Source organism: Neolamprologus multifasciatus, chromosome 14, assembly GCF_963576455.1.
Source record: "Neolamprologus multifasciatus chromosome 14, fNeoMul1.2, whole genome shotgun sequence".
Taxonomy (NCBI): Eukaryota; Metazoa; Chordata; class Actinopteri; order Cichliformes; family Cichlidae; genus Neolamprologus; species Neolamprologus multifasciatus.
The window spans coordinates 14,083,646-14,102,283 of record NC_140452.1 but is presented as its reverse complement, the minus strand read 5'-3'; the positions used below and the strand labels follow the sequence as shown (position 1 = coordinate 14,102,283).

The 18,638-nt window shown below is 38.0% G+C and overlaps 1 protein-coding gene across 3 annotated transcripts in view; it reads left to right on the top strand.

Annotated features, from left to right (window-relative positions):
- cntn5 (contactin 5) overlaps nt 1-18,638 on the top strand; it is a 120,848-nt gene that overhangs the window by 83,462 nt on the left and 18,748 nt on the right. For 2 of the 3 annotated variants that reach the window (XM_085131034.1, XM_085131035.1), the window contains exons 9-16: nt 927-1,108; nt 5,676-5,812; nt 5,973-6,102; nt 8,563-8,707; nt 12,471-12,598; nt 12,979-13,166; nt 14,575-14,695; nt 17,278-17,436. In XM_085131034.1, coding sequence (XP_084987160.1) covers nt 927-1,108; nt 5,676-5,812; nt 5,973-6,102; nt 8,563-8,707; nt 12,471-12,598; nt 12,979-13,166; nt 14,575-14,695; nt 17,278-17,436 — 1,190 coding nt within the window. The remainder of the gene's footprint in view (nt 1-926; nt 1,109-5,675; nt 5,813-5,972; nt 6,103-8,562; nt 8,708-12,470; nt 12,599-12,978; nt 13,167-14,574; nt 14,696-17,277; nt 17,437-18,638) is intronic. The other variant, XM_085131036.1, reaches the window with a different exon arrangement.

The window sequence follows — 18,638 nt, the reverse complement described above, 5'->3', positions numbered from 1 at the left end:
AATAAATACTCACAAAGAAAACGGCGGCCTTTACAACTTATGTCTAAAAAGGTATCGTTTCATGCATCAGTTAAAACACTCGACTCCAGCTACATGACGCGCAGCTGGAAACACTTCCCGCAAGACGAGCTGCCCGAAATTCACAGAATTTACAGAAAATGTTACATTTTTGTGATTTATATTGTTATCTGACGATAGAATTCTTATATCGGGATATGAGATTTTGGTCATATCGCACAGCCCTAGCTGGAATGGGCTGCAAGAAGGTGATTAATGTTGCTGCAGTTATTTAGAAGTGGAAGAAATATAACATGGTCATAACAGGAGTTTGTTAATAATCAGAAGGCAGTTGGGACGATACCCACCAAGAACAGCAGAGGTAACACAAACTGCGTTGTGATGGATTTTAGTCTTGCAGTGTCCTCAAGGTCCCCCTGCTTAAGCTCTTTACATGAAGTTTGTATTTGTATACATTTTTATGAGTCAAAAAAAAGTTCAATGCAAAAGCACCATAAAGATTCTTACTTCAAACTTTTAAACCACTTGTTTTCATCATCCAAAAGTCAATGATCATTAAAGAGGGATATCAATGATGGAGAGTTGAAGATGCAAAAGGTTTAAATATCTTTTAAAGCTTTCACAGGCTGCATATATTTAAAATTTATTAAAGACAAGTCCTAAATTAATTAGAGCAATTGAAAGTGTCATTACAAGATCTTATTATCTGTGAGTATATGGTGCATGTTATTCTAGTCCCTTTTCTTAAGGAAGCCCTGAGTCTGAATTTCTTTAAATTATTATTTCTGGATTGAATTATGATCGTACTGTATGTAATTCTGCTTGTACACTTTATACTGTAGTTCTGTGTTATTTATGCTACTGTATTACATGCTGTGGTGTGCCATGCTACTTTCTTCTTCTCGCAGCCCAGTACCAACCATCACGTGGAGGAAGATAAATGGCAACATCCCCAAGAAAGCAAGACTCCGTAAATCTCAGGCTGTGCTAGAGATTCCCAATATTCAACTAGAGGACTCAGGAACTTATGAATGCAAAGCTGAGAATCCAAGAGGAAGCACTGCTTTCAAGGGACATCTTCAGGTCTACAGTGAGTCTAAGTATTTTTACATGTTTTTGTTTTCACTGGTTTAGGGGAAAAAATGGCACATTTTGATTATGTGGTGTTGGCAAACACCCCACCACTTCCACATACACATATATATATATATACACACACACACACACACACACACACACATACACACACACACACACACTCTTCATTATTATGCATTATCTAAGAATGTGCTTGTATTAGCACAAGTGTTCATTCATTCCAGGAATGGCAGTCTAACCAGCAGCTCTGCTATTTTGGTCCTTCTGAATTTCTTACTCATTTTTCATAAAGTAATCTTTGCCACTTAGTGTTTTCAAATTGAAGAGTGTTCCTTAGGAATTTGCTGAACAGCCCGTGCTATAATTATGTATTGATCTACCCAAGATAATCCCAGAGCAAGGATTCATCACAGCATGTGATGTGTTGTTTTGTTTGAGCTGAGAGAGAACTTAAGTGTGTCTTCTTCTAAACTACATCCCTGTTCATTTGATGCTTAATAGACTACTGTGTTTGCTCCCAGGTGCATAATTTGATTTTTTTTTTCTGTATTGTTTATATTATTAACAATTATTATTTATTTATTGATGATACATCTCATTTAAAAAAGACTGAAGAACTGCAAAATTTAATCAAGAATTTTCATTATCTGTTTTGTGTTTGTGTATGATTATTCATTTTGGGGTGAATTTCACCTAAGAGCAGTTTTTAGTTTTCTAATAATGAATTACTGCCTAGTTTTTTGCCTTCTGTGATCATAAACTTATCTTTGAGGCTGCATGTCTCCCAGTTCCTCAGTATTTGTGCTAGGCCCAAGATAATGGACTGCTTCAACCTTGGTAGGATACGTTTCCAAGGCCCTGTTCTTCTTGGCAACCTCCATTCTCTTGACATCACAAGGAGAATAGCGAGCCTAAATTGTAGCAGCCTCACACTAAATGTAATTTACACAGGTTAGCTGGTAGTTTGCACTTTTATTGTGAGGGAGACCTTTCTGACCATAATCATTCAATCAAACCACACAAAAAAAGTATTCTACTGAAGGTGCCATATGGAAAGAATAGAACGTGCTTGGCATGTTATTGTGAGAGAAACAGCTCAATAATGTGGGTGTCACACTGTCTGCACACTGCACAAGAAATAAACCACAGTGAAATGTGCACCATTTAAGTTGGGAAGGTGTGTCATAGTATACGCTAATATGGACATTATTTGGAGGATTTAATTTCTTAACGTTAAACAAAAACATGCCAGAAATATATGTATAAGCTTTGGCTAAGCTAAGTAAAATATATTTAAAGTGAGATCTAAAGCCAAAAACATCATCAAAAAGTTGTCACAAGAAGCATTACAACTTTTTGGTTAGACTTACAGTGCTTTCGGTTTGGTACGCATATGTATCGAACAATACAACATTTTTAATTTATTTTTATCAACTTTTCTTCTGACGATGCTGTCTGTGTTGAGCGCTCAGTGGATCTGCGTTCCACTACTCCGCCTAGGCTGCACCAGTGTTGCCAACTTAGCGACTTTGTCGCTATATTTAGCGAGTTTTCAGACCCCCTTAGCGACTTTTTTTTTTTCTAAAAAGCGACTAGCGACAAATTTGGCAACTTTTTCTGGTGTTATTGGAGACTTATTTATGACGACTTTTTGACGTGAAAACGGGTATCGCTTTTACTCTCAACAAGCAGCAGGTGCTGCCGGGGGCACCTCGCCCGTTCCAAAGCGCTCACGGGCGGAGGATAGTCCTCCCCCAGCTGCTATCAGGGCAGAAGATGTTCACACCTGTGCGTCCGAACTGCAAATGAATCGCGCAAGAGCGAAGCCGCTGCTCCCACACTGACTGTAACGCAGTCAGTTCTTCTTTTACTGTTATGTTGTTTTGTGGATCAGGTTTAAAACATTGACTGTAGTCAATGGTTTAAAACTACTTATTAACACACACACACACACACACACACACACAGTAACTCCACCGGAGTGCCTATTTCGGGTCACTTTTGCCGGTCCAAGTCCGGATAAAGGAGCAGGGTTGGAATTGTGACATTACAAAAAACAATAATTGTTAAAATAAATTTAATTTGTAGTTCTAAATAAATTTTAAATGCATTTAGGACATTTTTTACTCACTTTATGTCTCTTCCACATGTTATTTTTCTCTCCAACAACGTAGGTTACAATTATAATAGCATGACCAATTATGCAAATTAGGCGGTGATGTCATTTAGCGACTTCTAGCGACTTTTAGGACAGCCAATAGCGATTTTCCTTACTGAGGAGTTGGCAACACTGGGCTGCACTGTCGAGCGCAGATCCACTGAGTGCAGCACAAGCTAGCGAGACAGAAGCTAAGCTCGTTTCAACGTGGCAAATTGAACCTCCCCCACCCTCATTCAGATCTGGCCTTTGGAACTATTTTGGTCTTCACGTGAAGTATGACCCTGAAGGTAAGCGAGTCATGGACAAAAGTAAAACAGTATGTGCCACGCAATGCTCAATTACATGGGTGGGAACTACTGCGTTAGCACAGTGTGCTCGTTAATGTGTTGACACAGTCCAGCTGAAGCACGGGCGCCACAGTAGCTCGTTAACGAAGATTTGCCGTGTTGTGGCGTTAACGTCATTTCAGATTAACGCTGACAGCACTAGTGGGAACACAATGAATATGACTGCACATTTACACTGACATCACCCTAGTGCAAAGACAAGTGGAAGCAGACAAAAACAACAAGCACGCATGCTACCAACTTTACCGAGTCATTTAGACAGCTGTTAGCACATGATTCTCCTTATGGCGACCTGATATGTTTAATATGCTGCTGAGAATATACCCCAGAAGAAGCTTATAGTATAGCTTTTATTTTGGAAAGAGCCATTTCTCTGTAATAAACTCTTTTTTCCAAAGATGAGTGATTTCTTGAGCAGATATATTTATTTTTTATTACTTTGTTGTTTCAATATGTTGTTTCAATATAAATATGTTAAAAATATATTTATAATTTTAATAAATGACAAATTAAAAAAGCATGAACATTTTTTTTTGTATTGAAAAAATATCGAACTGTGACACCAAAGTATCAAACCAAACCGTGAATTTTGTGTATTGTTGCACCCCTAATATATATATATAGATATAGATAGATAGATAGATAGAGATATAGATAGATAGATAGATAGATAGATATAGATAGAGATATAGAGATATATATCTATATAGATATATATAGATATAGATAGATAGAGATATATATATATATATATAGATGTTTGCCTATAAGGTCTTGTTTGAGAGTGAAAGACATTCAAGCTAAAAGGGATTAAAATAAACTAGAAATACTCTGGATTTGTGACTCGCTGATTATCATTTTCTTTCCCGCACAAGTCTGACAGAATGTTCCTGCCCCAGTAAAAGGTTCTTGTGTATTTTATAATCGTGTAAATGTACAAGAATTTAAAAAGTCACAACCACAGATCAGAACTGCAAGATGGAAAGAGACTAGAAGATAAAAAGAAAAACCTACAGCCTATACAGTGTTAAGATCTTGAGTTGTGAGAGAGATTTTCTGCAGTATCTGGAGTTGAGCAGGAAATGTGGATGGAGCCTTGGGAACACAAGAAAGTAGGCTGTGGAGAAAAAGAGAAAAGTCTGATGGTTAGTCCCCAGGAAGGGCAGTTGCTTATTGCTTAGTTTGCCTTGGCCTTGGACCAGCAGTGAAGTGGAAGGAAAGATAGAAGATTTTGACATACATGATACAAATAAGTGTAGCGAACAAACAAGCAAAATTGCTTCAGTGCTTACTCACTTGGGATTTGATTTGATTCGGTGCAAAAGTGCTCCTGCCTCTTGACGTAAGTTTTAGTTCTTTATTTCCTTCAGTTACTATAACCTCCCTACAGTTTTGAGCATGTTAGCTTGACAATAACACAAAAACATGAAAGTGATCCCTACGAGAGTGGCTTTCTACAAATTGGAGCCCCAATAAAAAGCTAGGCTTGAAATTTTTTTTCTTGCAAAATACATGCAAAAACAATTTGCATGGTCTGTAGTACTAGTTAATATAAAGGTTTAATACACTTACTTCTTGCCCCCAAAATAAGCCATAGATCTGTTGTGCAGTACATGAATCAAAACTTCTCTTTTGCTTTTTCATACTATTCTGTTTCATGTTACCAAAAAACATTAAGGAGTGCCCAGATTTGAGGACTTTTGTGTTAAGTGATAAACATTAAGAGAATGCAAAAACAAAAGGCTTGATGGTTTTAAAGATTAAAATGCTCAAATTAACTAATTAAAACATAAAATATTACTGAGATTAATAAAAGCAACATGTACACAAACATCAAATACATGACACATCTGATTTGAAACTTAATTTATAAATTAGTAATCGTAATAGTTTATTTTTAATCAGTGACTGATTTTATTCAACTCTAATAAAAAATTCAGCCTTTTACATTGTACATTGACGATGTATTCATGCATGCATGTTCTTGTATCTGGTGTGCACTTCAAGGATACATTACTTATTCGTTTTTTGGTTTTTTTTCTATCTTCAAGCCCTCCCGCAGTGGGTCAGAATGATTAATGATACTCAGATGGATAGTGGAGAGAAGCTCCAATGGGAGTGCAAGGCCATTGGGAGGCCCCGGCCCACCTATCGCTGGCTTCGTAATGGTTTGCCCTTGACATCGCAGGTACCCATTTTACTTCACAGTACCCTTTCTTTTGCTCTATGGAACATCTGAATCATCCTTGTGAATCTTCACACCGACTATATGCAGTACAATCCTGCAAATTATCTCCGCATCCAGGAGGGATATTCCTTTATTCTTTTTTTCTTTTTTGTTGTTCCAGGGTCGACTTGAAATAGTGAATGGGGAACTGACCATTCACAAAGTGCAGCAGGCGGACTCGGGAATGTACCAGTGTGTTGCAGAAAACAAATATGCGGCCATCTACTCTAATGCTGAACTCCAGATTTTAGGTATCAACTAAATGGATTTAAGTTGAGCAAAAGAATGCATCAAAAACAGAAAGGATTGGTGTGAATTACTTTAATTATGTTACTTTCCTTTTCTGCATATTGTTTTATTGAATGTCTGCAAAGAATAAATTGCAGACATTCAGTATTGACAGTTGAATAAGGTACTACATGATAGGTAAGGGCGGGTTGCTGAAATGCAAGCGGAGAACACTGAACTGTGAGATGTGCTGATTGCCAATCAATGGTCCCTGATTTAACCCAGGCGGTGGGCGGCATGAATAAAAGAACGCCTCTTATAGTTATATTCAGTGAGGTGTCTGCAAGCATTAAGCTTAGGAGAGTCCTGAATAGTTCTACCTTATTCTGAGAACAAAAACCAATGACTTGTAGGTATAGATTTATACTAATGGGAGCAAACACTAAGAGGAAGACATCAGTGGTTTCTTTGATGGAGTTTAATGACTCCATTAGAATCTTATCTTCGCTCTATCGTTTGTCATCAAAGCCCAGACTACATTACTTCTCCCATTACTTAGGAAAACAAATCTTCGATCCGGACATGACTTTCATCGGCCATTTATTAGTCAGTCATTACTATTATCACTTAATAATCACTTATAACCATTAATATATCGGCCTACATGGTCTATATATTGATGGTGAAGTTTTATCATTATTTCTAATGATATAATATATGAGTATATGTATCTTTTTCTTGTTGCTGGTTTGGTTTTTTTGTACATAACAAAACCTCCATCAGAAGCACTTTAATGACATTAAAGGCCAAAGAAGCTGTGTTCTTTGTTGAGGCTCCTGGGTAAAAAACATAACAGTCATACTGAATAGCTGTCCACTGTTCTGTCTTGATGCACTATTTTCTCCCTGTCATTTTCTATACTGGGACACATCTGTGACACCCATTCCCCTTTCATGTTTCCCTGAGGGACAGTTTGATTTACTGTCTGTATGGTTTGGCCTTTTTTGAAGGCAAGTCTGTGGCATTTTGAAAATCTTACTGCAAGTGGATATGGTTTTTTTGCCCAATATTTAAAAGATTAGTGTAAAACAATCACTGCTCAGTTGATTTAAATTCACAGGCTTGCCTGCAAGAACCAAAAGTGCTGTTTTTTAAAAAAGTTTTATCTGTGCTGACGAGGAGGTGCTTTTTGCCCTCCTTGGAGACAGAGTCACACTTGTGATATTTAGAGACTGTTGACGAATGTTTTCATAAGTATAACCCCCAGGCACATCTTCCTGGTGACCTGTGCTCTGTGGAGATGTCCACAAGCAAACACTATCAGGACAGATTACATGACTAATAACAGCCTGCAGATGAGCGATCACTAGAGGCTATGTGGGGGCAGCGGCTGCCCTCACGTCTGTGATCTTGTCCTCGATCCAGCTCTTATGGGAGCGTAGCGGGTGAAGTAATACGGGTACTGCCACCAGCAGCTGTAGGCCTGCTCTTATTTTGATTAAAACAAATACGCACAGCAACTGCTCTGTTTTCTGCTACTTTCGTGTCTAGAGGGACCTCTGCCACTCAGACAGCTACTGAGGCTCAAAGACACAAGTGTCACAGGGAGAGAGGGGGTCAGCCTGTAGCTACAGATGGGATTGAATTGTCATTGTGTATAATGTCACCTATGAAGCATCATTCAGAATTTGAATAATCACAGTTGACTAAGCCCTGTAGCCTGTAGATGGCCTTGATTTGTAACTAAGCTATATGCTAGCACCACAACGTTAATGCCTGAAGCCTTTTTTTTACAAAATTATTGTTTCATTTGTTTTTGCAAGCCACTTGCATATTAATTGAAATTTCATATATATATATATATATATATATATATGTGTGTGTGTGTGTGATTATAATACATAGCCAAAGTGGCTCATTTCACAGTAAATAAAAGAATACATGTATGCATAAAAGCTCTCCTTGTAATACTTGTTATGAAAATTGTAGTTATTTGCAGTACATTTCGATTAACGCAGTGTTCTGAGTCATGATGTGCCAGCCTGAACCCTTTAGCATTTTTAAAATAATTACTTTGAAATACCACAGCTGAAAAGTCAGAATTGCATTATGCTTTTAACTTTTTTAAATTTCAGCAATCGCACAGTAATTAAAACAGCAATAAGCATCACGTATATTGGGGGGGTTGTTTTGTTTTGTTTATTTAGTTTTATTTCTTAAGTAAGCAGTAAGCAGTTTCAGATGAAATAAAATAAAACAAGAATCCAAATTTCCACTGAACACATTATTCAGCTAGCTTGTGTGGAATTTTGCTGTAAGTGGGGGCTTACATTCTGGTAGAAGATGGTAATACTGCATTTTATTAGAAGTCATTTGATTCATAGATTGTTTTAAAGCCACATCCACGATCAAATGTCCCTTAAAATAAGCACTTAAAGTAGTGAATCTTGGAGTAATATGCGCATCTTGTTTGTCTTACACAGCATCAGCACCCGTTTTTCTCCCCAATCCCATACGGGTCATAGCCACACTTGGAAAAGATGTGTCATTAGATTGCAAACCAAAGGCATCACCCAAACCACGGATAACATGGAAGAGAGGAGACCGGAGGATAATACCAAATAAAAGGTACAAACATGACCACTCTCAAATGAAAGTAACTTTGAACATACTGGATATCTTATTTTGATCTTGTTTATTAGAATGCATGGAGTTTTTAAATTGTTTTTGTGCATTTGTCCCTTTGCATGCAACTTGCAAGAACCTCAGAGCTAATAGTTCTGCTTAGGATATTTGAGTGTGTAATGTGTGTGTCATCATATTAAACTTAGAAATGCGACATATGTTCAACATGGTGTATGGTGTGATATGGTTGTTTTCAAAAACCACTGTAGTGTACAGTGGCTCAATGCTACAGGCGTGTATATCAGTAGGGTAGATCTCTACTCTTAATTAAGATTTTTGCTTTCAAACAGTATATCACCACAAGCCTATAAGATTATGTACAAGTATTTGTGTAAAAACTAGGATAAACATGTAAAACACATAATCTACCTTAAGTAGAGCAACCTGTATAATAATATGTTGTTAGAATTGTTTCAGTGTTTGGAAAGAAATCTTTTAGACCTGACGAAGGATTCATTTCCACTTTTATCACTGGGAGAGGCAGCATACATTTTCTTTGAATAGTCGTAGATTTACAGTGCCGCAGCTCTTTTTTGTAATAGAATCCGATTTTTAGTTCATCTGTACAGTTTAGAGAATAAAATATTATGAGAGAAAGTTAATTGCTCTGTAAAATATGTATGAAGTCATGAAAAGTTTGTCTCCCTCGATATCTTTATATTGTTATTCATCCTAGTTTTACGGCATAAATTCCACTGTTATCATTGGAGCTCAGGCCCTTGAGGAATTGTCTACATGTCTTGTTGTAACACATCACAGTTTCATTACTGTAACTGAAATAAAGTGTCACTGCTAAAATAAAACACCTTAGGTACTGGCAAAGCTCTGGAGGCTCATACTCAACCCCACCTCCTTCTCAAGGATGCTGACAATTTAGACCACACAATTGCATTTGGAATTCACATGCAGTTTGATGCATCATCTTTTATGAGAAACATCTCTCCATTGCACCTAGAGGGGGCTGAGCAAGGCGCGGGTCTATCAATCAAACTGAGCGACGCCGCTGAAATTATCAGTCATGGCTGAGCATCTCAAGTTTTGAGTGAGAGAATGGAACCTTTGTTTATCGGCCAAGATTCAGCAGTCTGTTGAACAGCCTCACAGCAAGGACAGCCAGTTGATAATCAGATCCTCAGTATGTGGCTCCTTCAAACAGGCAGGGACAAATCTTCCTTTCTCTAACAGGTGGAAGAATATTCAGGGATTAGTTTATCAGGACCGTTTCAGAGGTTAGTGGAAGTTTGTGCTATTTATTTCATTTTCGATTATATTTAAAATAGTCTTCATAGGGTTCTTTTTGACATCTTGCAACTGATGGATGGGTCGTGATTAATGGCGCTAAGGTTTTTGTCAAACCTTTGCAGATGTTTTTCATATCACAACACAACCTTAATCTTGTTTAATATCTAACTTCAAATAAACTGTCTGAAATTGCTCATCTCTCCCCTCCTAGTAATATATAATTCACTATAAAGTGCGATCTTTATATTTGTGAGGTGTTGTTGTTGTTTTTCTTTATAAGCTCTACAATCAGCGTTTCACATTTTCGTATAGATTTTCTCTTAAGATATTCAGTGTTTTGATAATCGCAGACTCAGGTCTAATTACAATTCGGCATCTTATGCATTGCAACTTAAGGTCGCTATAGTAGGTTAAGCAGGTAATTGTGTGTTTGTGGGAGGTGCTGTTCAAATGGAGATCAATCTTGTGAGAGGACGATTTCTATCTGAAAAATGCAAAATAGAGACGAGGAGATATGCGTTTGCAGGTCTTGGTCAAAGTGACTCCTGTAAGGATTTTCTGCCATTTCCAATAGTAAAGAGTTTATGGGTGTAGAGACGTCCTATTCATGAAAGACCGGGAGGAATCGAGCGTCACGTTTATCTGGCATTGACAGCTGTGCTGACTTAATGAAGGTTTGTAATTAACATGGATTTCCACTAATGTTCAGGGCTTTTGTCTCTTAAATAGAAAATATTAATCCTATTAGTTTGAAAGTACGTGGCAGACTCATTTGAAATCTACAAACACTTTGTTTGAGAGCCAATCAGGAAGAGCATAATTTCACCATTTTTTATTATTGCAACATGTTTTCCACAAAAAATTTAAATAGGTTACTAATTTCATATGTAAATTAGTATATTGTTGCAATCTGTTTTATTTCACTTCAGAGATCTTTCTTTAGATGAAGTTTTCAAATCCTATATTTTAGCTGTGATCTTCTTATGTTTACATCACATATTTTGTTTACCCAGCATTCCCTATCTTGTCCTTTCTGCCTCAGTGTCCTTGTCAGATGTAAATTTTTTTACGCTAATTTGAAAAATGTCTCCTGGCTGCAGATTGCCACCGAATTGTGTATGTGTGGCAAGATTTTTAAGTCACGCCCTCGTGAAGATCCCCTTGCCAATTTTAATCACCTTGCCCCATGATGAAAGTGCTTAGTGTTGTAAATGTGAATGCCAAATAATGTGAATTAAATTACGGCAAAAGACCGGAAAACCTCACACCCCCTTGTTATTTTTGACGAGTGAAATTAATTTTCTAATTAAAAAGAAAAAGTATGTGGATGCACCTCAGTTGCCAATCCTGCGAGTTCATACACTTTTATATATCCTGCCTCAAAGGCAAGAATCTGAAAAAACAAAACTAACAATAATTTCAAAGTATTAACCACCTCCCCGTTTAAAATTAGACATAACATAAACATCACAAAGGAATCTGTTTGCCCTAGAGAGCAGCGTGACATGATCACAACATGGTCACAATGCCATACTTTAACATGAATCCTGCTCTATAGCCATCTGCTCACACACCTGCTTTCAGGCTTTTTGTATATAGTTACAGCCACAACTATCTTATGTCAACCAATGCATTTTCCAGCTGTTATTTACAACTCAGAGAGAACTGTTAAAACCTAATTACTATTGTCTTTCAACTGGAGATGGGAAAGCTGTGGCTGTTTCTTTTTGTGTCTCCGGTGTGTATTTAAGGAGGGCAGCTTGGTGACATGTACATCTGCATTTGACAGTTTTTGCTTTAGATACATTAAATGAACATTTAAGGTTTCTCTGGCGCTACCATGAGCAGTCTGTAAGATAAATGCACTATTTATGTATACCTAACAAAGAATCTTGTCGTCTATTCTTATTATTTTACTTTGTGTAGTGTTCTCTGCAGATTTTGTACTGAAATGTTTCATCAGTGACTTTTAAATTATTCTGCAATTAGAATAAATTGCCGCTGATTGTGTTCTTTTAAAGATTAAATATAGCAAAGCATTGTAGTGAAATTGAAAGTCAGAGAAATAACTTTCTCTGTTCTTGACATCAAAACCTTGTCCTCATTATCTTTAAAAGCGTTTCCCTTTAATCCTGTGCATGGTGGAGCTATTTAGTGGTATCAAAAAATCAAATTCATTTCACATTTTTACTATGATTAATCTTTATTTCATGTGTTTATTTTCATAGTTTGTTGAAATCGAGTTATATAAACAACTTTGAGATGTTGGATCCAGTGCTACTAACTCCTAGTAGTTAGTATTTCAAGCATATCTCATGAGATTGCATATGCTCTTACCGATAGTGAATGTTACTATTCTTGTAACCCGAACAACCCCAAAACATATAACCTCATGCTTGAACTTGTTGTTTGAATGTGAATTTGTTTCTCATATCAGTATTGATTTTTGTGTCCTTTCTTATAGGATTATGCTGTTACGGAACAACACTCTGAAAATTGTTAACTCCAGCCGAGCGGATGAGGGGAACTATGTGTGCCGGGCAGAGAATCAGTTGGGCTCGGCAGAGATGACTGCCATACTGTGGGTAAAAGGTAAGTGATGCCCTGAAGGCCTTTATTTTCTGCCAAATTAGCACAAGTCGGCCACCAGTAAACAGTCCCCAATGTCATTTTTTCCTCCCCACCTTTGCTCGGGTGCCAGGGAATTTATTGTGCTTGCTCAGCCGTGAAGAAGGCCTCTCACATTCAAGAATCATATTACAAGGGCACACTCTAGCAGTGTAATAGTATGTCTCATAGCTGCACTGCGCACAGTTTAGAACAGAGCTAACCAGGATATTTATCTGACAAAGGTGAGTGTTTTTGCCCAGGTTAGGCTTGGGTTCCCGTGATTGCTCTGCCTCTGATGTCACAGTTAAATGCACTGCCTTCCGTTAGCCTGAGGTGACAGTGCAGCAGCTTTGTGCTTTCAGAGGCCATGCGTGTGGTGCTTAGCCCGAGCAGAGTGGAGGTGACTGTCGGGGAGAGTGTGGTGCTGAGCTGCAAGGCGACACATGACACGTCACTGGATGTGGCTTTCCAGTGGTTCTTCAACCAGAAACCAATCAACTTTCAGTATGACGGTGGCCACTTTGAATACATCCAAACAGTAAGAGCCCGAGTAAGAGCAATAGTACTATTAACAGCAATTTTAACACATTTGCTTTTGTTCCTATCTAACTATTTATCTCTGTCTATCTAATTATCTGCATAACTATGCATATGTTCTGTGTAAACAGAAGGCTTTTTTTTCCTTTTGTTTAATTTGTTCTATTTTTTTCCACATTCATTGAGCCTGTCAACCAACCTATTTAAGTAAATTTTCCTACCAGTATTCTTACTGAACCGAACACTTGTTACACCTGAAAAAGAATCAGGTCCGCCAAAGGTCAGACAGCCTTGTGGTATCATCAAAGCGAGTCAATAAATAACCCATTTATGCATATCAAAGACAGTCCTTTTGTTTTGAATTTCACCTGTGAACTGTGAAAATGAGACACTGACTCATACTGGCTCAGCTTTGAAGGTTTATCAGGGTCACCAGTGATTTAGTATGAGAGGTAAGGCTATTGTCAGCTTTTCTTCAAAGCTGACAAGCTTGGCTTGGTTATGGCAAAGTCTAAGATTCTGCTCACAACAAGTACACGGTAGTTATTCCCATCCAAAGTTAATATAGCACAGTATCTTCTCTTTGACTTTTATCCTCTAGAATTGACCAGGGTATACAGGATCAATGATCCTTTATATGCGATGTACCAGCAAAAGCAGAATATACACAGAAAGAAATGTAACCTTTGGCTTCCCTCAGCTACAGGACTGTTTCGCTAACCTTGTCTTTTCACCTTCTTCATATTTATCTATGTTATTTTTGCTGGACCGGTTCTGACCTCTATGTTTCACTTGTTTGTTTAGGACCAGCAGATCAGTTGATGATCAATAGATCAATATATAATTTTCTGCCTCAAGGTGCAACATTTTTATACAAGTTAATTTAGTTTCGGGTTTTTTTCAGAGGTGCTTTTTCCCTCTTTGCAAAAAAATAATTGGTCACCATAATTGTGACCAACCATAAAATGTTAAAGTTGAAAACAAATCAGCAAGCTACTAGCAGGGAGTCCTGTTTATGTCACTATTCCTTTATCAACAGAGGATGTTAAAATCACATCTGCCCTGATATGTCCTCTGCTACAACCTGTCCTCTAGGGAGGAAGTATTTGCAGTGACAATTCTTTACAGGCACAACAGAAGCCTGGCTGATGCATGGTTTGTAATTTTAATCAGGTTTCCTGCTAAACAGCTGCCTGTAGACTTTGAATTATTCCCAGTCTTGCCTTAGGCATTTCTCATTTCAGCAGAGAGAAAATACGGGTAGCGGAAGAATGTAGCACCAAGCAAGCACCTGAATTAAACAGGAATTTTTCAAGCCACATGAGCCTCTACAAGATGTAAAGGAATCACACTTTTTGTGTCGAGCACATTTAGGCTTGCCTAATACCTAACTTTTTAATGCTTTCCTTTCCCAATTGCAGCAGTCTTCAACAGTGGATCTGATGATTAGGAACATTTTGTTGAAGCATGCTGGGAAATACGGGTGCAGAGCCCAGACCAGCGCTGACACTGTATTTGCAGAGGCAGAACTTCTTGTGCGAGGTAAGCTTGTTATCTGGCAGTACACTGTGACGTCTTGCGCGCTCTTTATTGCTGGCGACTTACTGCTTCTCTTGAACTAATCCACAACTGCAGTACAGAATTACCGTATTGCACAGTCTTGGAGAATTTAGTCCAAGTCACTGTGCCACTTGGCTAGCTTTTAGGTGAACAGGAACATTGACATAATGAAAAACTATCTCGGTGAACATATGGGCACATGTGGGCCCAAGACAGACTTTCAAATTTAGTGAGCCAGTGCTTTAAAGCTGTTAGTAATTCTCTGAAATAATGTTAACAATTTCTGGGAATCTATTAAATTAGCCCAATTTGTTACAAGTGCAGCTCATCTGGGAAGTTGGTTAATTACAGTGATCATTAGAGATTTGCTCCTGCTGGGGACAATTGCGCCAAGACTACTTCCACATTATTGCCCCTTTTTGATCATTTCTACTAATTTTACATTATCATGGTGAATGTCCTCAACAGATGTTGCATCTGCATGAACAGGTTTGCTATGTGCTGTTAAATAGATTGACTGAAATGTCTAATGATCGAATGTGTTGGTTATTTTTTGATTGTTGCTGAAAATTGCCCATGCAAGTTCTGGGCTTTTTGTTTTTTTGACTGTTGTAATGACACATTAACGCATTGTCAGGCTAATCATCATTTTATGAGTGACACTATTTAAGCCTCATTGCCTGAGGAGTTTTCATGGGAGATGGCAGGAATATTTATAATGAAAGCAAATCTATGTAAGTTAAGCTTTGCCTGTTGATTGTGTTATAATCGGGCAATACTTTAATATCAGTGGTTGGTGAGTGACACTGGAATACTGTTGTGCAGGTAGACTCAAACTGTTAGTGTTGGGGTTTAAAGTAAACCTCGAATGTGTTTCATTTTCTCTCATGTATAACAATTACAATGGTTGATGCTCATATTTAATCGTCATAATTTTATGTAATGAAGTCATCTTTTTAACCTTCAGCTAAAAAAACTTTTATATGTAAAGATGTCACTGAGTAGGGATGCTGTGGCATTAATATGGTCATCTCAGGCTTATAACAGTAATTTTCTTTTCTTTTTCATTTTTGACAGCCAGCCAATCAGAGGGGAGATAGGTTGAAAGAAAGTTACTCTTTAAGGGAGAGGAACTATGAACAGAAACTCCACTAAAACTCAGTACAACAAAAATAGTTTTGTTGTTTCATTATTTTACTTCTTTTTTTTTTTTCATTTGATATTGTGGACTTTTCACTTTTATTAGAAAACCTATGGTGAGCAATCAGACAGGTAACTTGGGATGAAAAGTGTGTGTGTGTGGGGGGGGGGGGGATTTGCAACACAGCTCCCTAGAAATGAAATATTATCTGTGCTATTATTAGCAGAGTAAAATAAAATATGCGATTTAATATGCACCCCTAGTTATGAGCCACAGTTTAATATGTTTTCATTACAGCTGACAAAACAAAAAGAAATGCATTAGTTAATAACAAAATATATAAAACATGGTAGAGAAGCACGAATGCATCCCCCGGACATCATTATAGGTGGATATTTGTCTTGCCAACTGCACATCTGCAGAAAGGATGGTATTTATCACTGGCAATGGCTAGCATGTATCGTTCACATTCATTTTGAGTTGATGCAGTTATTTTATATATAATGAAAATATCTTTGTTTCCAAGATAGAAAATATCTACAATTCAAATTGTTATTTTAAGCATCTGCATCATCTGCAGATACAACATTTAAATACCATATACTATTAATAAGAAAGGACATAAAATAAACAGTAAGTTGTCTCCTACCTGTCAAAGCTTAAGCTGCTAACTAGCTGTAGCTAATAGAAATCAACTCATTCACTGCCCAAACACTGGCAAAACATTCCAGATAGACGTCTATGACAGTAATTATTTGGACCCCACAGTGCAAAAAAATGGCCCTTGCAGTGTAGCTTTCTCATGGGCACTTTTGGGGGGACACAGTAGATTGATTTTCACTGAGCGCACCACCTGCCTGCTTTTTCATTTACAGCTGTTCCCTCTAGAGTCCTTAGATGTTTGCTTTAGCTGCAGTATATTTTTACCTCTGAAGACTTAGGTAAACATATGTTCAGCTGTATTAAAACAAAGGAAGGCCTGCCATCCAGTCACGCTGAGCAGAACTGGCAAATTCCCTCCAAAAATCAAAAAAAAGGAAGCGTCACTATCCCTTAATCATCATCAAATCCTTGGCAATGAATCTGTGTCAACCTGCATCCTGCTTCACTCTAGTCAGTTTAGTATGTTGTGTTCTTGTCTGGTGTCTGTTTGTGTAAAGATTACAACAGGGAGCTGGTTTTGTCACCATACGCGCTCAGCTGCATTTCCCTCCTAATGCTTCCGCAGTTGCATCCATTAGTGTATCTAATTGTAACAGCCCATAATGAAAACATCACAATGGGCCAGCTTAAAAATGGATTCAATCAGCAGCAAAGATTGATGATTGTTTGGTTTTTTCCTTTTTTGCGTGGCCATTTCAGAAGCGTTTTTCTTTTAAACTTTCAAACATGTTTTATCTGTGTCTCCTTTTTCTTCCACCAGGCCCCCCCGGACCACCTGGAGTGGTGATAGTGGAGGAGATCACAGACACCACAGCCACTCTGTCGTGGACACGTGGCGTCGACAACCACAGCCCTATCAGCACTTATAATATACAGGCCCGAAGCCCATTTTCATTAGGTTGGCAAACTGTCAAAACAGGTAATCAATAAGGAGCAAATTGCAGCCTGTAGATCTGGGAGGTTAATGTGAGGATATATACAAAGGTCATAATCCTGCCCAATGTTCTATACCAAGATAGAGAATCAATCCAACTAGATCAAGGTTACTGTTTTCAAGAGAAACAAATACAATTTTCTTTGGCAATCTTCTCTTACTTATATTAAAAGTTTGAATTCCTCGTTTTAAACAGTTGCTATAGAAAAAACTATGAAAACAGTGCTCTCTGATGCCCATGTAAACAATCCCTTCCACGTGTGGGAGTTTTAACAGTAGGAATAGAATACAATAGGATAGGATAAATAAGAAGCAAATTGATCGTATTCACTGTTTCATTCATTCAAGTGTTTGAATGAAGGCTATGCCTAACAGAGAATGAAGTCACTCCAGTGCAGTCCGAGTTTATTTTAGTTCTAGTTTATCTGCTTGTCCATGTGAGTCATGAATATGCAGCTGAACTCACCTCTACAACTGTGTATGACTGCTTACTGTCTGTGTTCCAGTTTTATCTCTTCAGGCTTAGTGCTTTTCTCCTTGCACCTTGGAAGTTGGTGAATTTGTTTCTAGATAACCTGGTTAGCACGTGCATTTTTAACTAACTGTAATATTAAATATAGGGCTGCTCAATTAATCAAATTTTAATCTCGATTACGATCTGGGCTTTCAACGATCATTAAAAATGACTGAGCCGATTATTAGCCCCTCCCTCGTGCTGTACTGTCGCGCTGCTCCGTGTGGCAAATCGAGCGCACCTCTGCATTTCGAACACGTGTCACAACAATTAAGAGCAGCGGTCCCCAACCTTTTTTGCGCCACGGACCGGTTTATGCCCGACAATATTTTCATGGACCGGCCTTTAAGGTGTCACGGATAAATACAACAAAATAAAACTAGTACCGGTACCGAAAAAAAGAAAATTTATTCATAGCACACGTGAAAAGACGATAAAAACGATAACAAAATAACGCTGAAACCCGATAAAAACCCTGAAAACTATACATTTCACACCTGAGCCCCAACTCTCGTGGCCCGGTACCAAATGACTCACGTACCGGTCCGAGGCCCGGGGGTTGGGGACCGCTGATTAAGAGGACCCGAGGGAAGCTCGGAAAGCTAAGCAGAAGTTATTTGGAGAGGAGAGTTGGTTGAAAAGAGAGGTGAAAAAAACTTCAGTGGTGTGGAAA